The sequence below is a fragment of the Psittacula echo genome, assembly GCF_963264785.1.
Source record: "Psittacula echo genome assembly, chromosome: 4".
Taxonomy (NCBI): domain Eukaryota; kingdom Metazoa; phylum Chordata; class Aves; order Psittaciformes; family Psittacidae; genus Psittacula; species Psittacula echo.
The window spans coordinates 40,264,932-40,286,283 of record NC_137738.1 but is presented as its reverse complement, the minus strand read 5'-3'; the positions used below and the strand labels follow the sequence as shown (position 1 = coordinate 40,286,283).

Sequence of the window (21,352 nt, the reverse complement as noted above, 5' to 3'; positions counted from 1 at the left end):
TTGTATTTATACACATTAATAAGATCTTCCTGAGCCTTCTCTTCTCCAGGCTGAGCAGTCCCAGTTCTCTTTGCCTTTTGTCCTATATGAGGTCCCTTCAGCAGCTGCATGGCTCAGAAGAAAGCATAGAAATAAGCAGAAAAAAATTTCAATGCTTGCCTACATGGCAGAACCACACTTCAAGTGCTTAGTTTCTCCCTCTGTCACCCAATACAACACACAGAAAAGCACTTCAGCACAGTGATCAGCTCAGGCTGATCTAACCATCAGATATGTCCAGCAATCGTGCCAAGGCAGACTTAAAATCCCTGAGGTCCAGACACTGGCCTTGGGAAGTAAATGACACAAACTGATTTAAAAGATTCTGGTTAAGAGAATAAATATGCTTCCTGCTTTTCACATCTACACAGGAATATAAAACTCTAATGCAGGAGAAAGTACTTCTACTGAGGGAAGAAAATAAGTATAAGATCAAACGCCATTGAAACCACTGGGCCTCAACCAGATCCATAAACACCTTCCTACAGTAGGGTTTAGCAATTAGGAATTTCCTGCATTTGTATTTCTGTTGATGTTACACAAGGCTTCATCTCCCTCCCTCAATGAAACCTTCCAGCTTTAGGTCTTCATTAAATAAAGCTTTGCTCCAGTGTACATCATAAAAGTAAAAATTGATAGGAAACAGAGGGACATGGTCACAATGAGACATACAACAAAACAGCACAACATGAAGTCCACATAAGATGATTAAAAATTTATTAGACATGGATCATTTTTAGGCTCACTGTCACATTTAACATTTGCCTACTCTTTTGCACTTATTACCTGGGCACTGGGGAGAGAGGCTGCAGTTTCAAGCAGCGGAGGTCCCACTTCCTGTACTGCTGGGACTGGATCCATCGCTCTGTGGTTTTTACCATGTTCTGTTTTTAAACAAGAAAACAGCACACACCAGCTGTATCATAAATGCTAAACACTAATTTCAAATTATCTGAAAAGTACAAATATGTTGAAATAACTTCTAAAGCAAAGGCTACCAAAAAAAAAAAAAAAAAAACAAAAACAAAAACCCAAAACAACAAAACCCCAAAACTTCAAAATCTTTCAATTTCATGGTTTTAGGAGGAAATTAAAACCCACTGCATTATAACTGTCCTGTTGTTTGTCAAAAACAAACAAGACCATTAACAAACAAATGGCAGAGAAAAGACTCTAGGCACTTGGAGATTTTATTCTGGTAAGATGGAGAGTCACTGTTCTCTCATACCTTAAAAATAATGGAAGATATTAATTGTTCACTGATTCATGCTGCTTCCACATTAAACAACAAACTCTTGGACCCTTTATCCATCACACCACAAAAATGTGCACAGATACAATTAATCTTCACTGTCTTACCAAAATAAGTAAAATTAGTCTATTAACACAGTGCTTCTGCCAAGCTTTACTGTAATCACCAGAATGATGACATCTAATATTTAATATCCTTTTCTCTAATTAAATGTAGCAGGCATGATTCACCCAAACTGAGTAACACTTGCTATTAAAGATGTTCAAAAGAGCAAAACAAAAATAAAAATCTAAGCTGCAGAAGCAATTCCTGCAGTTTACAGAAACAGCAACAAATTTACAACGTCTGAAGTTACACTAACCTGCATTCGCATTGCTATTGCGAGAGAACCAACAGCGTTTTCAGCAGCATGGTTGTCTTGCTGACCATAGTTGCGTTTCTCTGTAAAACAGAAGTATTGCACTAATAAATCACAAAGCTTTCGTGAGTGGGAGCATGTGTAGTTGAAAGCTATTTCCAGTCAAAAAATTTCTGAATTTTGACTTGAAATTTAACGTCACTGACAAAATTGTAGGTGGCTTCTTTTAATATTTCAAACGAAATCACCCAGGAGGATGGATATACAGTGAAAAATCAGGGAGTAACTGTATGCCCTGAAGCATATTACACAAACACACATGCATAATATCCATATGACACATATGCATATGATAAAGCATATGAATACCTAAAAAGAAAATAGGGAAACACTGAGATCAATTCCAGGATCCAAATTCTTGCTTTTGGAGCAAAACAACAACAAAAAAACAACCCAAAAACCAACAAAACAAACAAACAAAACACAAAAGGTGTGAGAAAAAGCACAAGGCAACTGTGAGGATTTAAAAAGCTATATATATTTATATAACAGAACACCTACAAGAGCATAGTAAAGCCTGTCTCCTTTTCCATACACCCATTACAGCGAGAAAGAACAATGAAAGGGTCACAAAATAGTATATAGGATTATTATCCAATGGGATTTATAACTTGGAAACAGAATATGCAAGATTTTTTGAGCAGCAGGAATTACCTTCATGAATCTGACATTAAAAGTAGATATTCTGAAGTCCACACAATTCAGACTCCAACTTTAGAGATGGTTATAATTGTTTCTAGTGGCAATATATCACATAATAATCATACATTAGCTACCCTAACTAAACATTATTTTGTCATTTTCTTGTAATGATTCTTCTGGCTTGTTCTGCTGTTGCTTACTGACTATTATGTAGACACAATTTCGCCAAAATTCACATCTTAGTCTCTGTGAGCATATCAAGGCCCTAGCTGCATTCTGAAGGGCGTAGACATTACTGTAATAAAAAATAACAACTGTATGCTGACAGCTTTAACCTTTCCCCCACAGGGGAACTGAAGTGCAAACCATGACCTGGTCAAGCTCTCACTCTACTCATCCCATCTGTACATCATAAAATGCTCACATTGCCTTGCACAATTACCCCTCCCAACAAGGGTCCCGGCGGTGGCAGGCCACAGAAACCTCAGGCTGGAGCCTGAGTAGCATCTATACGTCAGTGGCAGAGCTAATGAAGCAGAAGGTGCCAGTCCTAGCATTAAACTCTAACTAAGAATGTGCTTCAAAAATCCTTTTAAAAATTAAAAAAGAAAAAAAAAAGAAAATAAAAGAGCCTCCTGGAGATGCTCAGATTTAGACTCAAGACAGAGGAGTTTTACTGGAACAGTCTATCACAGTCATAAGTTGACTGTTGTTGCTTTGAGACCAGGCTGGGAGAGCTGCCAAAGAGACAAATGAAGTAGGAAGAATGAAATTTAAAATCCCCCTTCAGACAGCTGTGCTTTACAGAAACAGATCAAGTTTTTATGTTATTTGGCTTAATACAACTTCTTTATCAGGGCAGAGTGAGCTTGCGTGTAAATACATATCAGAATTAGACATTTCCCTTCAATAAACTACTTCTCTCAGGCTGCGTATGCTACACACTCACCCCACAAATGACTAACCAGGCTTTTACAGGGGTGAAGGGGAAGTTAAAGGTGAAAATCATGCACACATGAGCTTGCAAGACAATCACAGGATTGCAACAGCTCTCTTAGGATAAATTTTCCAGATGGAGACAGAACAGCACTCTCTGCTTTGGATTACGGCCAGAAGATCAGCTGAACTGCAGACATGGTGCTCCCTCCTCTGACTCACTACAACAGAGGCCCATCCACCCATCTATTCATACCCTACCGTGCAGAGTTGCTGTCATGTGCTACCTGTCTGCTCAAGCAGTTTTGAATAGAGAAGCAGGGAAATGGCAGAATTTCCCACTAATGTACTTAAATCATATGAGCTTCAGCTTTCAAGTGACCCCAAAGGAGCTGGACATCAAAACCCAAATAATCTGACACCCTTAAGTTTTGTTCAGAAACTTATTTTCATTTCTATACATTTACATATAAAGTATTTTCCTGCATAACACTACCAAGCACTCATTTGATTCCAAAATCATTAGTGAAGCAGAAGAAGATTTTGCACTGCTAGAAATTGGAGAATGTTTTGAAATTGTGATAAGTTAAAAATCCTCGATCAGATTAAAAAAAATACTTGAAAAAATATCTGCCACTTTGGAGCAAGCACTTTTAGCTTTTACTCTCCTGGCTGCCCAATTCAGCCATGTCTTTCCAAATTTTGAGGGCTTTAAAAACATATGGGTGTGTTATACTACGTGTATAACTATGAAAGATAGAAATCTAGCTATCATCTAGCAAGAATAAAAGTAATTTCATGGTCACTGTTGCTTTCAGGTTTCACTTAACTCCTGTAACCCCACAGATGTTAAGCTGGACATTTATAAAGCAAGAAAAAATCCAGAACAATTTCCAAGCACCTCAGCCAGATTCTACCACATACGGAAAGTGAAGAAAGTTTCTTCTCAAAGGTCATGAATATTCCACAATAGGCTTTAATAAATATCTTGCAATTAAACTAAGTACACTCTTCCTGTCAAGCAAACACCTATGTTTCATGTACCTCTCTAGTAAGTCTTGAGGCCAGAATTATTTTAAGCTGCTAAAATGCATTTCTGCTATTCTTTCAGAGTTTCTCCAAGATTCCGACACTTGGTAGACAGACACTTGGTAGATAAGCTCTATTCAAATTATCTTGCTAAAAATCTCACGCTGCCTTTCCAAAGAAATACTTGGCATGGCTCACTGCTACAACTTGAAAAATGCAAAGAAATCTATATGCTTATGCCAAATCTTACATCTCCTGCCTTAAGAATGAAAGTTGCTGTGGTACGTGAACACCACTCAAATGTTTTAATGCAGTTTTCCTAACAACAATTTTTTAGGCAAGGAAAAACACTAATATTATCTATAGTTCTACAGAGCAAATACTTAAGTTTTTTTTATATATATATGTATATATATATTTTTATATATATATGTATATATATATAATTCTTAAGTCTCAAGACCTGACATAGTTATACTGCTTAACTTTTAGGTCTCTGAAGAGCCAGACTCTCTCTGCAACAGGAGAAGAGAATTAGGTATATGAAAGTGAGATTTGCACCAGACAGCACTTAGAGCCAGGAGAGTTGTCATTATCAGTGCCCACTCAGACTGCTGGGATTGGCTTATCCCCACCCTGCTGTCACAGACCTGCACCTCTACCCTGAGTCCAACACCTAGGAGGTTTCTGCCTGGAAGGATTCAAATGAGGAAGGACTATTTTTTCATTTATTTATTTATAGGTACTACCACCGTACCACCATCCTCTCTTTTCTGTCCCTTTCCCTTTCTCCCCCATTCCTCCTTCATTACAAGAGTATGTTATACTAGTAGATTGGGTACCCGCTGAAGAGACTTGTGCTCCAAGCCCTGCCCTACAAATACTTAACAATTATATCCACCAATCCCTATGCAAAATAAGTGGTCATTAAATATGTGAGGAGTCTCCTAATCACTACATGAGGAAAAAGAAAAAATTAATTACTTCTGGACAACTCATGCACCATCAGCAAGGAACAAGGCTTGGTACCCAACCCTGTGACCCTCATTAGGATCAGAGCACTGTTCTGGGAGGTGGAAGATGAATGCCCAAATGTCTTCAGACAATTGAGTAAATTATAACACGGATCTCCCACATACACAGCATGTGTTCAAGTCAAGAGGATATCATGAAAGACAAGGAAAGGAATATCTATGGCCACACTTTGCATGGCAACAACAGCTGCTTTATTACGAGTCTGATCTTGCATTAGCTCTGCAGAGACTGCTTAATTTGTCCATAGGGAATACCCCTAGTTTAAGAACCATACAATTAGTTTTCCTTGGCCTTATTCCCATTTCCCCAGTTTTATATCAATAGATGTCAATAAGCACACTTGTAATAGATTTAGAAAAACGCATTAACCAATCAAGCTACCCATGTGCTTCTTTAGTTTCTCATACATTCACAGAATAACCCCAACTGGACAATGAACTGTCAAATGAACAGGGATCTTCACAGGACTTCAAGGAATTTTACAGGAAATGCAATTCTAGCAGTAGAATACAGTAACTTCTGGGAAGCTTTCTTAGTTTTATTCCTAATACAACTCTGTAGCATTTTTAAACTGAGAAATTAATGAACATATACCCTCTCTACACACCAGTCAGGGAAGAGGGAGGATGGGAATCCAAACTTTTTTTGTAGGAGTAATTACTACAGGAGACATTCTTCCTGTTGTCAGCTACACATGATTTCTCTACTCTCCTAAAGAGCTTCACAGCACTTGGCAGGTGATGTTTTTAACCCTCTTTTCTCCATGTTCCAGATGAGTCCACAGAAGTCACAGGATAGCACACTGTACAAAACACCACTAAATAATAGCTCATCCGATGACCCAGAAGTCTTCCCTCTGAATTCTTTGAATCCACAGTATCATCGTTTATTTAAGAATCCTGGTATAAAGAATCTGTTCCAGCCTTTCTTCCCTCACATGACATCTTTTTCCTATTTATACATCAGAGATGTGCATACATCCCCTGTACACAAACGCCCACTTTTAAAAGCTCTTTCCCAAAGACATAGCTTTCAACCATATTTCATTGCCACCAATGTGCCACACACTTAGCTCAAAGACTTGTCGTACATCACTTTCAAAACCTGCTGTCTTTTAATGCCTCTTACCTGACAGCAAATCATGAGAACAACTGATTATGGTGGTTCCAGGCTTCATCCAGCTCACAGGAACATCATCAGGTTTTGTACTGCAAACTACCACCACATCTGCATGATGAAGCTAGGGACAGCCCAAAACACCCCCCAGAAACGAAACAAGAATTAATGTTAGAAATACATTCTTAAATATTCATCTTGTATTATTCAGACTTACACAGCAATAGTCTTTGAGCAAGATATTTTCAGACAGCAACAACAAAAAGAAAAAAATTCCAAATTGATGGCTTGATTCTAACCCCACACGAAATTTAAGAACATTTAAAACGAAGTCAGGTAAATAAACCATGAAATCGGGCAAGTGGAGTCAGTCAGCACCAATAATATTTAATGGGGATTATATATTTTCAAAGAAAAAGCCCTATCATTGTCCAAAGTCCTGTCCAACGAGATAACTTGAAGAGGCTTAAGAAAGAGAAGGGTTGAAAGACAGTAAATAGGCAATTATACAGTCAGATTATCTGACAGTAGAAAACCAGGCCAGCTGACAGGAATGCAAGATGACCTGATCTGCAAACGTCAATGCCTTTGAAGAATACCAATTAAAGCGTTTTTCCCCTCCTTAGTTCGTTTGCTAATCAGAGCCTCTGATTTAGTTCAACCTGACAGATGTTGGAGCAAAAACGGTTACTACAAAAATTCTTATAATCAAAGACATAAGTGCCTTCCTTTCCTCCCCCCTCTGAAACAAGCCCCTCTACCAACTATCGGTATCACCATGAGATAAGGGACAGGACCAGAAGCAGATGTATCAAGATCCACCAAAAAAGCAAAATACAGGCACAGCATTGCCTCAGGCCCGAATGTAAAAATTATTTCAGAGATACAGTGATTTGGGGAATATTTTGAAAAATGTAAATTAATACCAAGTGCCACAAACTCGGCAAGTCTCACTATGAATTGATTTGCGACTGACAAGCGTTCCAGCTTCTTTTTTGGCCAAAAGTGCTCTGACACAACCCTGCCCAAAACTCCTGCCAAGACAGAAGAGCTACAAATCCTGTCAGGATAGCAGATTTTTGGCACAGCTAAGCATTCAGGAGAGGAAAAGAGCATAACTGTGGTGGAAAAGGCAAAAAGCTAAAACACTCCATATTCTCTTCAGAGGACAAAAGGATGGCCTAACCCTCCTTAGAGATGCACACGCAGAAACACAGCCAAAAGTGCAGGAGAAGATTTACTTACTTGACAAATGACTAATGCAATGAGCTGATTCAGGCTTCAGTCAGAAGTCCTGCAACACTCCTGTTATTGCCTGCAAATGTATAGTCTCAACAGTCATTCAGCCTTATCCAAATTGTTTACACTCCTGCATCTGGTGTGAATATCAACTTACATGTCACTCCTAGAAGGCCACGTAAGTCATAATGCTTGACCAGTGCCAGGTCAAATCATACTGAGGAATTTGCAAGCAAATTTGGATAAAAAGATGCTGCAATGACTGTGTACAGAGAACATTATGTTGAGGACAGGCTTTCCCCTGCAAAAGGAGGCAGCCTCTGCTGTTAACAGCCACCACAACACAAACAAAAATAGTCATTATTGTCAGTTACATAAATCCAGCTTTTTTTTTTTTTTTTTTTTTTTTTTTTGGTAAGAAAAAAAAATTATTCATATTCTAGCAGTTATAACTCATATACTGAAAGTCAGGTATGTCTTCCCATGCAAAGCCTCTGGGACAAGGACTAAGAGTTTTGCACAGCGCTTAGCATAGGGAAACTATGAACCAGTTGAGAACTCTATGCAACAAGTAATAATTTTGACAAATGTTCAGCCAACATACTTCTGACAGAATTGATCCAATGTAACTATAATGCCAGAAAACAGCTGACCTGACCAAATATTCATCTCTATGACTACCAATCATAATGCTCAAAAATGTTCTTAACAGATGAACACCATCATTTTTGTAGCCAATGTTAACGCTAGTTTGGATGGTTAATATTGCACATATCTATAAATGTATTGGAAAACCAGCTGAACCTTTCATCTCATTGTCCTGTCCCACCTCCTCCGTGAAAAAAGTTGTATTACAGGGCAGTGAGCAGTTGTCCTATGGGTTGAAGACACATTCACCTCAGAGCCCTCCCCACCATTATTTCCTTATTTCACAATGAAAGTAAATGTAAATGTAAAGGGAGAAATAAAAACACATACAATTGTAACTCTCTTGTCATAAGCAAGTATTTTAGGTGCAAATATTGAAAAAGTTGCTGGAGAGTCAATAAAGTAAATACCACAACTTACAGAATCTTATTCCCCTATGAGTTTTTTGTTTGTTTGTTTTTTTAAATATATCCAGAAACTTGTTTGACTGGGAGAGTGAGTCCACTGAAAGCAAAATAGCTGTTTACAGAATTTTGGGTGTCCTTAGAAGAGATTTATGTGATCTCCATCAGCGGATTTTGGTTTCAATTAGTTGCGTCCATGCGCCCTCTGCTTTTTTCTTCCTTCTCTTGCCATAACCTATTTTTTTTGACGGTAAGCAACCAGCCTTGGGATGCATGTGCAGGCTTATCTCCTACATCAAAACCAAATCATAGGTGTTAGAGATGGAAAAGACCTATGAAATCATCACATCCAACCTCTTTAGCAAATGCACTGTGCAGTCCCTGGACAGAGGACATATCTGACAGGAACGAGATGCTACAGGCAGCCATAGCCAGAAAGTTAAGGAGATAGCCACAAGGGGAAACGTGATCATAGGGCGACCAACAGCTCAATGCTCCCTGGACAGCCAGGCTGTGTTCCATGAGGCAGGCTAGAGGAAGGAATGACAAGCATCATGCCAAATCATCTGTAATGTACTAGGCAAAAGGCTGAAGACATACAAAGGTAATACTCCAGTAGTATCCTGCCTTCTCACCAGAAAATATTTTTTCAGTTGGGAAGAGCTATGCCAATAAATAATCTGAAACCTCATAACAAAATATGACTCTTTTCACCAAAATTTATGTAGAAGCAGATTAAGATGCACCACCCATTCCCAAGACAGAACACCAAATGTTAAAACAACAATACAGTCTTACCAGACAAGTATTTAATGATAATAGTTCAAGTAGCTGTATATTCCAGATAAATGAAGACCCATTTTACCATGAAGCCTGCATAAAAATTTGATTTCCCCATAGGTAAAAATGACTGCTACAAAAGCCATTTTTAAATACATAAGAAAAAAATATTTAAAATCAGCATTTTAAACGTAAAATATTACATTTAAATTTTCTGGATATGAAGTTAGGCTACCTAAAATTTAAGAGACGGGATGAGGAATAGGAACCTGATCCAAAGTTTTTTCACAACTCCCTTTACGAAAAAAACCCGTTTTACATATTGGTTTACAAATAAGGTTCCACTTCAATCACAGCAAGTTTAAGTGTTGACTTTAAGAAAAAGCAGCCTGTGGCCAAAAGAGGTTCTTATCCAACCTGAACAGGAATCTCCCATTCATGCACTCCAGCTGAACCACACTCCTACTTCTCAACCAGGATTTTACCAACAAATTTTCCATTCCTAATTATACCTAGGTAAACCAATTTTCAGTTATTTTACAAAAAAATTGTACAATAGCAGCTCTCTTAGAACAGGCATGATGTGATTCATATACAGACTACATTTAAGATGTCTTGAAGTTGTGATTGACTGAATTTAGATGACTGAAGCAGAATTAAATTTTCTCATAGGTACTAAGTATTACTCATGTTTCAGCAAGAAAGTAACCTGTATTTTTTCAATTTGAATCTATTTGATAACCTCTTTTCAAACTAGAAAGCCTAATTCTAACCTAATAAAGGATTAAGTACATCAGTTCCCATTCTTCAACTGTAATGCTGAATCAATTTTTGGGTAGTCCCATTTTTAAATGACAAGAGAGATGTTCCTGAAAGTATGTCACTAGGTCAATCTTCTGTTCCCCTTAACAAAATATGAAGCAGGGAGGGAAAAGAACATGCAAAGTATGTCCATTATTCATTCAGGTCAAAGCAAGGAAATTAAAATGTACCATAGTTTATTTTATCCCCTTTTCCTGCCATAGGACAGAAAAGACTTGCTTTAATTGAGCACACTAAGTCAGATGGTACTATGCTGTTTGTCAGCAGAGATGCCTCTACATTGCTAGATTTTTCCTAAGGTAGACTAATACATACCTTCGTTTTGACCATTTTCAACATATTGTTACAAAAGTACATGAGTAAAAGAAGCAGCAACAAGTCCACAGCAATACAAAACCTGATATAAAATCCTCTTACAACCTTAGGGTTGTGTGCATCATTTACATCAAAAGAATGTCTAAAGAAAACATTTGTTATGCAATGGATTAATACACACACGGTACACCCACCCTTAAGATCATTTTTTCCTTTCCTGGTATATACTGCACAACAAATACACTCCAATGGAAAGTTCATACTCTTCATAAGTTCATCCCTCACTTTGTAAATGAAGCTATTATGCTACCATAGGTTATACTTTCACTACAGCACTCAGACTGCTACTGTAAAGGTATCATATTCAGAAGAAGGACTAAAAGTGTACAAGCCATGTCTAAAGTTAGTGTTTTGTGCAGTAAAAACAAACCATTAGCTAATTTTTCTTAGTCTTGGAAAAACCTCGATATGAACTAACATTTTCTAACTTGAAATTCAGATAAAAAAAATCAAAAGAAGAAATCCTGTGAGCCTTTAGACTGTTTTTACTTAATCAGTATTTAAAACAAGCAAGAGAAAATAAATTCATATCATCAGCTATAATCATATTATCTAACAATGTTATATTTCAAATACAGGTTGTCATAAGACAGCAGTGCTTCATTGTCCACTAGGAAATCTGTGCTCAATTTCTGACTCTCCAGTTCTGGGAATATGAAACAGGATAGTTTTCCCTGTATATATTAGATTTTTATCTAGGAGCTAGAGTTAACGATAACAGAGTTACATCCAGTCAGGTCCAGCAGCACTCTGGGGGTTACTGGTAACATGCTGCTCCAGGTTTACAGACAAGGAAGAGGAAGGCAGGTTTCCCCCAAACTCTGCTGATTAGTCTCCCAGGCAAAGCAGAAACTTCTTTACTGCCAAAAGTTCAAATGAACTTGAGAAGACCGATGTGCAAAGCCTCAAACTGCCTCCTGCTTAGGCCTCCTGTTTCCCATCAGTGACCTGCTGCAAGAAGTAAGCTATAGGGAAAGTTAAAAAACAAAGCACGATTATGGGAAAGCATCTGGATGGAAGGAAATGGATCTCTCTCCAGCACAGACAGCACTGCACAAGCAGCTCTGGCCTGGTCCAAGTCTTTTGCTGTGAACCCATGGAAATACCTCTGACCACCCTGTCACCCACACCATCCAGCCCAAAGCAGTCCTCTAGCACAATCTAGCAATTAGAAATAATTAAAGAATGAGACACAGGTAGTAGTATGTTCTCAGCGCTCGCATCTCCAAGAGAGGCATGTTTCTTAAGTGCCATCAGTCACTTAAAGCAGAGAGCTGAAACAGCCTCACAAAAACATCTGCAGCTGTGAAAGCACAGGTTTGCCAGAGACCTTTCTAACTATCACAGCTGCTTAAACTTCTTTCCTCCTGTCCTTGCCTTCAAAACCCAGAGGTTTGATACCATGATTTTGCATTGGCTGCCACCTTGTGGAGTGTGCTGTCAAATCTAACACAAGAGCTGTCCCTTGCACCTCACCCCTACAGCAACTTGCAAACAGCCCCTGGACTAGGTGTACCACTTCTACAAATAATATCTGCACCTCTCCTCATATGCCCAAAGGACAGCACATTCCCAGTTGTATTATTCCAGAAAATGTGGGACTAAGGACCAAACTGGGAAGTCTGAATGGAAGTCATTCCAACTTCTCAGTTGTTCAAAGCTCTACAAAAAGCGACCAACGAAGACCATGTAAATTAGATACTTCAGATTAAGGGTCCTGAATTTCTCTGAATCCTTTTACAAATCTCTTCAAAGATAAGGACTGTAATCCTCCTTGTCCCAAAAGAGGTAGCATTTGCAAAACTTTAAGACACAAATTCAATGAAAGTAATTTCATACAGATGACTACATACAGAAGAAGAAAGCAAGCATCTCTCTCACACACCCACGAAAAGAAAAAGGAAGACCTAACACGTGTGTTTTAAACCATACTCCGAATTCTTTCTCTCACAGCTACTGGTGTAAAATAATGAAGTTATAGCAGCTGCTGTATGCAATATTTGGTAGAGTCCCTGTTTGCCTGAGCACCATTTCTGAACAAGCAGGAAGAAGAGCAAAGATCCTAACACACATTGGCTATTAGAGATCTCCAGTGCAACCCATGACTGTATTGATGTATCTCCCTCGCAGGAGTGGCAGTAAAGGGGAGCAGTGCCACATGGCAGCAAACAGGAATGCCTGGATGATGGGGATGCAGGATGACTCTCAGCACTGGGCAGACAGAAGAGTGCTCACCTTGGTCTGCAACTGAGGGGCTTTCCACTGGCAGCTCACGGTCACAGCTCCCTCCCTTTGCAGCATGCACTGCAAGGCGGCACCCACTGCCCCACTGGCTCCCACCAGGAGCACCGTCTTTCCACCTGTGTGACACAAGGCAAATTGTTCAGACACCCTCGGCTGCAAAGGTGCTAGCACCAGGCTCCACCATGCTGCAGAGTCTGAGCATTCATGGGAACTCCTCTCCTTTACTAGGCTCCCCCCAACTAAATCCCTCCAGAACAGCCAGGAAACAGGCTCATGACAGGACAGTGCCATGTGACTGCACAACCACAGCAGCTATGGCATTATGGGCAACTCTTCTGGAGCCCATGCAGTAACACAAAACACAGGTTTTAAATTGTTTCTTGGCAGCACTCTAAACCTAGTAAGCAAATACTGCTCTTCTGGTTCTCTGGTATTTTATTTGCACAAATCTGTTCACTAACTTTTGTTACTAAGTACATTTCACCTCCTGCTTACACTTCTGTTTCAGAAATCCTTGTTTCAACAATTATGAATCACTACAAGACAGACTACTTCTGAAACACTGCCTTAAACTAACCGTGTCTTCACACACTGTAAAGCCACTTTTAAGTCTGACATTTCAATGTTAGCATTTACATAATGCAATCAAAACCAAAAGATCTGCTCAGCAGTTACTTACAAGCAGACCTGTATTTCTCCAATTGTTCACACTACTCAAAATGGTAAGTGAAATCCCTGAGTCATGTTTGTAAACTCAGATGTCTCCAGTGGCTTCAAGGAGATTACAGCTGCTGCTGACAGGTAATCTCTTCCTAATATCCAGAATCTGTAGGACTGAGATCCATTTTGGCAAATATTACATTCAGATCTCACTGAGGTTCCTCACAAGCAGGAGACAAATGTATGTTGGGTAGGAAAACAACACAAACCAGAAAACACAACCAGGTGATATTACATTTGTCTCTCACTCAGGACTAAACCTGAGAAAATCAGTTAGGCTGAAATTAATGTAATAATTATGGTAGAAGGTCTCACCTAAATCTTCAAGAAGCTCCATCACAGCACATGCTGTAGGAGGAACTAGACAGTTGTAGGCATCGCCATGTACCAAACGTCCCAGATTTACACTGGACAATCTGCAGCAGAAAATACGTCACTTTTGTAATTTGTGTAATATAAATTCTCAGTAACACTTGTTACACGACTAACAGCTCATCTGTCCTGCGAAAGTAAATCCTTTGATATCCATGTGCAGTGAGTGATTTGTATCATCACATATCCCACTCAGACAAACGCTAAGCCTCAAGAGAGACCAGGAAAAGGATCTGTGAGTTACAAGAAGTAATACAAGCCCACAATACACAGGCAACTCTCATCATGGTGAGCTACCCATGTCACATCGAGACAAGACACCTCAGTGGCTGCAAGGGAATCAGAGCAGTGCTGCTAGAGCCATCCTTCTGGGCTCAGGCTGGCTTGCTGGGGAGAACTCAGGTGTTTCTGCAGTGCACTCCATTCTCTTTCATACACAGAATAAGAATGCTCTGAATTTTCCATTCTCTGTAAATCTCTAGTACTCCAGATAATGGAAAGGTAATCAATTTGCCAAATTTTCACATTTTTTTTCCTGACATGAAAAAAAAATAAAGCAGAAGAATAAAATAAAATAAAACTAAATAAAATAAAAGAAAACAAAAGAAAATAAAATAATAGGTAATGGTCTGCAGCTGAGAACAGGAAGGCTGCAAGAGTAGCAAAATGGCAAGCCAGACACCTAAATTATGCCAGTGTTCTCGCCAGAGAGCAGTGCAATCCTGGACTGATTAGAAAGTTGTGCTAATGGGTCCAAACTATTATAGCCTACTCTCCCACCGCAAGAGCGCGCTGTAAGGTAGTTAAAACCTTCTCTGCAACTTTTCCATCAATCCTTGTGAAAATTTTGGGGTTTGTGTTCAGTACTAGAGACTATCATTACTGAAGTACTGGAATACCTTAGGTGTTGTAAGTAAATCAGAACATAGTTTTTCCTTTCTTTGAAAAGACCATGTCCTGAATATACGGTATATAAAGATTAAAAAGATAATGATCAATATTACTTCAGCAAAAGACATCTTATTGATTCAGCAGCACCTTTTATCACTGCTCAAAAGCCCAGCTAGACATATTGTCTGAAGAATCCATTAATGAAAAGCATAGGGTAAAATTGATTTTACAGAGCCATCAGCCTTTTGTCTGCAGCCTTTTCTCAGTGCTTTACTTACCCATCCACATCCTTCTCTGGTTTCACAGCGTTTAATACCTTACTGCTATATAAGCTTTCTGGGAGGTCAAGGGCAAGGCCCTGCACATTAGGATCCTCATTCAGTCTCAAGATTTCATTGACAATCTAGGAAGTTAATAAAAAGCATTAAAGATTAGAACACATATAAAAAAAAGATTAGAACACATATAAAAAAAGAATCTAATTAGAAGGGGATAAAGCCTATATTTAAAACGTAACTTTTCTACCCTCATGTATTACTACAAGTTCTAAATGAAAAAGCAATAACCCACTTTCATTGTTTTATATTTCCACAGCTTAAATTAAGCCACCCTAACTCTATTTAAACATTTTGCAAAGCCAGTGCATATTACATGACATTACGCTGCCAAAAGCGTTTAGTCTTTCACTGTTCCAAACCTCAGCAAAAGCTTGATACTGTAATGGCTTCAGAAGATGTTTTTAGAAGAAGCCTTGGTTCACAACAGGACTAGATCATATCCCAACACAGAACATGGACAAAAAGGTGTAACACTGGAAAAAACAATTATACAAGAGAAGTTTTATTTTATTACACACTTGATGGCTTCATCGCTAAAGTGCAACGCTGATCCATACTGATAAATGCTATTCTGCTGTGACCATGAAGAATACAGTGGAATACAACACGCTGAAGTTTTTTTTTTTGTGTGAGAAATGCCATGTAAGCATGTCTTTCTATTATATAAATAAAATCAGTGTACAATCACCACAAAGATGTATAATTTAAATGGATTAATATCCAACAGAAAATTAGGATAAGATTTTTTTTTCCTTACCTAATATTATGCCTTCCTAAAATACTTTTAATCTAAACTATTCAATATCATTTGGAACTCTATTGACAAACACTTGATATACAATCAATATTAAACTAGGGGAATTTGGTAGGTGTTAAGCTGTCTGCAGCTCTGAACCAAGAGAATGTGCTACTTTCATGCTAACAAAGATTATATAAGCATGTCACTGGTATAGAAATGCCTCTTCAATTTGCTGACTTCTGAGACAGAAACAGGCATGTATAGTAAGACCCTGTGATTTGACAGGGTTGGTATACATTCTAATAGAAAGTAAGGATGAGTATACACCAGATTATGGACATGAAAACATCCACATTTTGCTTAAAAAAATCCTGAGATGCTACAAACCCTACAAGACAGCACTTAAAGGAAACAGTTCAGAAATAGCCTGAATCCAATGAACTTCAAACAATATTCCTGCTTCCTGTGAAAATAATTTGGTTTTTTCTTTTTTACTGCATTTACTTTAATTCAGCTTTTCATCACGATAACACTTAAAATGCTTACAACTCATGCTCAGTAAAGCAACCCTGTATTAGTACATTTTTGTGCACAGGCAGTCATGACAGAACAAAATGTGCACAGTATTGAATTCCCTCCCACTTTCCCAAACCAGCGAGGGCAAACTAGCATGTGGATTTGAACAGACAAAAAAAACCCCCAACTTTGTCATTGTGAGTAAGCGGAAGAGTAAGGAAACTGTTATGAACTTTCCTTAAAGTAACTTTCTTCAAATAACAAAAATATCCTGCTTTTCTCTTCATGTAAATAGCTCAGCAATTTCCCAAGATATTATTTCAAAGTACCAGCAACTACTGCTGCATACTCGCTCTATTTTACTTATTTCTTTCTGTGTTACTCAACAAATAAAACACAAATACCAACAGCAAAGTGTATTTGATCTTCATTTCAAAAGCCCACCCTTCTTAAATGGGTAGCTGCCTATTAATCATTCACAAAACCTCACTCCTAAAATTCTTCACAGTAAGGTCCTCTCAATATATCTGAAAGCTGTTCTTGAGATTACACTGCAAGCCAGTAACATTTTAAACAGTACATTTTAAACAGTACACAAAACCCACAAGCCTGCAGGATTATCAAACTCTCCAAGCTCAAGGAAACCAGCTGGGAACACTGGCATCTTTCACTACACATTCCTTTACTGTTCTTACTTTCAAATGCCTCGGAACCTCGTATATTAATATGGTTTGCTATATTTAAAACATACTTGATACTAGTGCTGTGCTTCCAGCCTAATGCCTTTGACAAAGTAAGAATTCATCCCTCTAGTGATTTGGAGTGGGTAATTTTGTTATAACATACCTGAAGCATTACAAGATCAATAAGCAAGCAAATAAATTCAACCTCCTCCCCCTCTATAATCAATTAATCTTTAATCTCCCTGAATAACTTGGCTAAGAATCAAGTACAGTCACAAGAGCAACCGTGGAAGACAGGATACCGTGCTGGTATGAGGGGACGCTGCAGTTAAATGCAGTTAAAACATTATGCTGCTGATCCTGCCTCAGCTTACCAGGGGACAGCAGACAAGCCCATTACTTCCTTTTTTTCCCCACACTTGTCAATAGGGGGATAATACCTGTTACTTGAACTAAGGCAGTCCCAACCCTAATTTGAGTTAACAGAGGTCATTCAAACTGATAATGAATGTCAGCAATAAAAAAAGCTTTATGATGAAAGCAAAAAAGAAAGAGTCCTTCAGGTACTGCAGTTACCTCATCCTTGCTGCTGCCTTCAGGGAGACAGATGTGAATAACATGTAGACCAACCTGCCAAAAGAAAATACTTATAATTACCAAAGGCAAGTAGCTCATGATGAATAACAAGTGTATTGGCTAAGGCTTACCTCTTTGGCAAAGTTCTTGTTTATATCTTGAATCAAATGATCATTATGTGCCTTGGGGAACAAAACAGAAACTAAGTTATAAAAATGAAAATTACATTTAAGTGCACAGGTGTACGAAAACAACATAGTGAGGATGTTTGTGTCTACTAGTATGCAAACAAATAAAAAGCTTGGTAATTCTAAGAAATAAGCAGAAGGCCATCCAGTAAATTTATTTTGGTTTGATTAAAGTGTGTGTTGATATTAACCTGGCTTTTATAGACATGAGTGGTCATTTCCTTAATGTAAGTTCACCATTTAAGAAAGGTACCAGCCTGTGTCTGAAGACACTTCTCCATCCAGCCACACAAAGGTGAAATAGGCAATACTAGCATTTCCTGCAGCGTCCCCATATCACCTAACAACACTGGTCTGCATTACCACCAAAAATAAGTCAAATCATTATTACCATATGTTACAGTGAGTTTTGTCAATACAGAAGCAAGAGAAGTTATCAGCTCCTCCCAACTGCCAGCAGGTACTCACATTGGTATCTCCTGGGCAGACTTACCTGGGAGACCATCTCAACCAGGAATTCTCCTCCCTGAGGTCTCTACATCAATATGTACTGTATATTATTCCAATATTTAATCAGAATAATTACAATTGAATTTTACTCTTCAAGTTATTCTTGAATCTTAGGAAGCTCTTCAAATATTTTCATATACTTCAACAATAAAACTGAGAATTCAATATCCAGAACTAGAAACCTCTATTTTCAGTGAGGGTTCACCCTCAAAAATGTTCCACCCTCATGAAAAAATCAGTAAAACACTTCTCACAGCTACGATTACAGATAAAACCTGTCTTCCAACCCAGACAACAGGACTGAAATAAATCATTTAAAAAGGGCTTGTTACAATTTCATGAACACATTCTACATAGCTTTTGCCATATGTCTTAGTGACAGTGACTTCCCATCAGAGTTGAGCCGCTCATTTTGTGGATAGCTGCCAGTAGTGCTGCCTTCAACTGTCACTAGCATCACCCAAAATTATTCTGGTTCAAGCCCATAACAATTTACCAACCTGTTAATCGCAAATGGTTCAAGAGTGCTGACAACGAAAAAAAGTGCATTTAAAAGGATAGGGTCCATTTAGAGAGACACCTCCTGAGAGGGGATAAGGGCTTGCCCTCCATCCCCCAGCTCCCTCTCTCAGCATCCCTGGCACTGCACTACCAGTCTCCCACTCCCCAGACCTGGCAGCTGCAGGTGAAGGGGTAGCACAGAGGTTTCTGCGTTGAGAACGCATGTGGAGCTCACACTGCAGCAGGGGAAGAAGAGACAGGACTATGGACAGCTCAGCAGCTGCTGCTCCATGCCATTAAATGGGGAACTGTATCCCCACACTGACACGCAACCACCAGGACTGCTCGAGAAGTTTAACTGGGATGGAGCCACTGGTGGTACCACACTGTACCCTGTAATGTCCCCGCTCCTGCAGCACTGGCTGGTGAATGCTCACCTCATGCGGGCACAGAAAGCCCCTGTCCTAAACCAGTTCCCATCACAACCTATGGAGCAGCATAGGTGAGGCCAGAGCTCAGGACATGAGCTGGCAGATTGCAGGGAGTGCAGGGGAGACAGCAGTGCTTCCCTGAGTTTTGCAGGGCAACAGCTCCATTGCGAAGCAGGATCCTGCCACTATATATTAAGTTTCAACAAAATTGAGAAACAGCCACCAATCATTTCTTCTTGTTGCACAGCTCCAATTGAGGTTCAACATGGATAATGAACAATTATCAATTGTTCATCACAGGTATCAATTTCGGTACCAGTTCAGGTTCATATGGCTCAACAGGAAAAGAACACATCTAAAAACCATTTCAGAGCAAGCTCAGTCTGCAACTCTTTATTCCCTGTACTGCTGCAGAGGTGGTGTTATGTTGTGCCGACCTCTGTAACCCACGAACGACTGGCAAAGGGGATCATTTTGTTGCCCTCCCTCTGCTCCTCTGGAAGCAATGCAGCAAGTGGAGAAGCAGCATCAATCTTAAGGCTCTGCCTATGTTATGTAATAGAACAGTGCACCATAAGAGCATCTGTAGACTAAAGGCTTTTTTGTACCAACAAATACACATTTAAAATGGTTGATTCTGCTTACATCCAGGCTAGAGCTAGGGTGACTGGCAGCTGGAGAACATAGTTTGGGTGAATTTCATACAGAAGGATCTTGGCCACATGTTCCTACAGCTACTTCATGATGCAAAACAAGCGGGATAAACAGGGACAAGAAGGATGTTCATTTAAAGCACAACCATGATCAAAACTGAAACACCAATGTAGATGCATCTCAGCTGATACTAAAGTGCACAGGAACCTCATCCTCCTCATTCCATCCTAACAATATCCTTTCCCTTGTGCCACCATAAAACACTTATGTGGCCGTGTGGAAAACCAGACTTGGAGACTAAATGCGGCTGACAACACCCCAGCCAAGGGTAGATCCCTGTCCCAATCCAGCTCACAGTGCAATTGGATGGAGACAAGACAGGAGTGAGAGACAAGAGGTCACTGAGAAGATAGATCACTGCTCTTCTAGCAGTGCTTAAACGTACACCTTAGAAGGCTATTGGAAAACATTAACCGCAATTACTCAGGTAAGGTAAGAAATGGGAGAGCTTGTTCAGTTGGCCTCACTACAAGACCTACTGAAATAAAGTTGGTGCTGCACTTCTTATATTAGTACTTAAAAAATATTAATAGGGTTTAAGATTAAAACCTATAGGGTGAGAGATTCAGTGTGCATTGAATCAAAAACAACACCACTGTTCTAGAAAACAGGATAAAAACATTTTTGCCTGCATGGCTCTGGGTCCTACTCTGAATGACAAACATGCTTAGTTTCTTGTCTTTGAAACTTTAAGAAATCTGGAGAGGAACATCTTTCACCTTTGCAGGGATAGCAATCCTATGAGTTTGATTGCCTACCTCAAATATGGCAGTGCCAGTGGGATGGAAAGGAAAGCTCTTCGCAGTGTTAGTAGTTAGCTCTCAATTACTACAATACTGCTTTACGTTAGAAAGTGCTGCTGTTTCTAAAGGATACTGACGTTTTGCACAGAGCATTTATTTCACACAGCCCCTATTGAGCTGACTGGGACTTTTCAGTGTGGTTTTCTTTTCCTTAGGACAGCAGTCATAAACTAGAGCTGCCCAAAGGCAACAAGGCTGGCAGGAAGCGGCAGGGTCTTGCCTTAACCCCGGCAATGTTACTTCAGGGGTGGGAGATAAAGGAAGGCTTACATTTGCAAGCATGTAAACACATTTTTTCGAAATGCAATAAAAGCTTCAAGCTAAATAAAGGTCGAGAACAACTGCTTTGACTGAACATAGACAACCTGTGAGAAAAAGCAATACTCACAAT

General features: G+C 39.2%; 1 protein-coding gene across 1 annotated transcript in view; it reads right to left on the bottom strand.

Annotated features, from left to right (window-relative positions):
* The window catches only part of MTHFD1L (methylenetetrahydrofolate dehydrogenase (NADP+ dependent) 1 like), a gene marked incomplete at both ends in the record, with an annotated part of 146,668 nt that overhangs the window by 123,776 nt on the left and 1,540 nt on the right, over positions 1 to 21,352 (bottom strand). The window contains 8 exons of the mRNA XM_080615238.1: positions 826 to 923; positions 1,653 to 1,732; positions 6,480 to 6,591; positions 12,971 to 13,095; positions 14,015 to 14,115; positions 15,241 to 15,365; positions 17,815 to 17,868; positions 17,946 to 17,996. Coding sequence (XP_080471364.1) covers positions 826 to 923; positions 1,653 to 1,732; positions 6,480 to 6,591; positions 12,971 to 13,095; positions 14,015 to 14,115; positions 15,241 to 15,365; positions 17,815 to 17,868; positions 17,946 to 17,996 — 746 coding nt within the window. The remainder of the gene's footprint in view (positions 1 to 825; positions 924 to 1,652; positions 1,733 to 6,479; positions 6,592 to 12,970; positions 13,096 to 14,014; positions 14,116 to 15,240; positions 15,366 to 17,814; positions 17,869 to 17,945; positions 17,997 to 21,352) is intronic.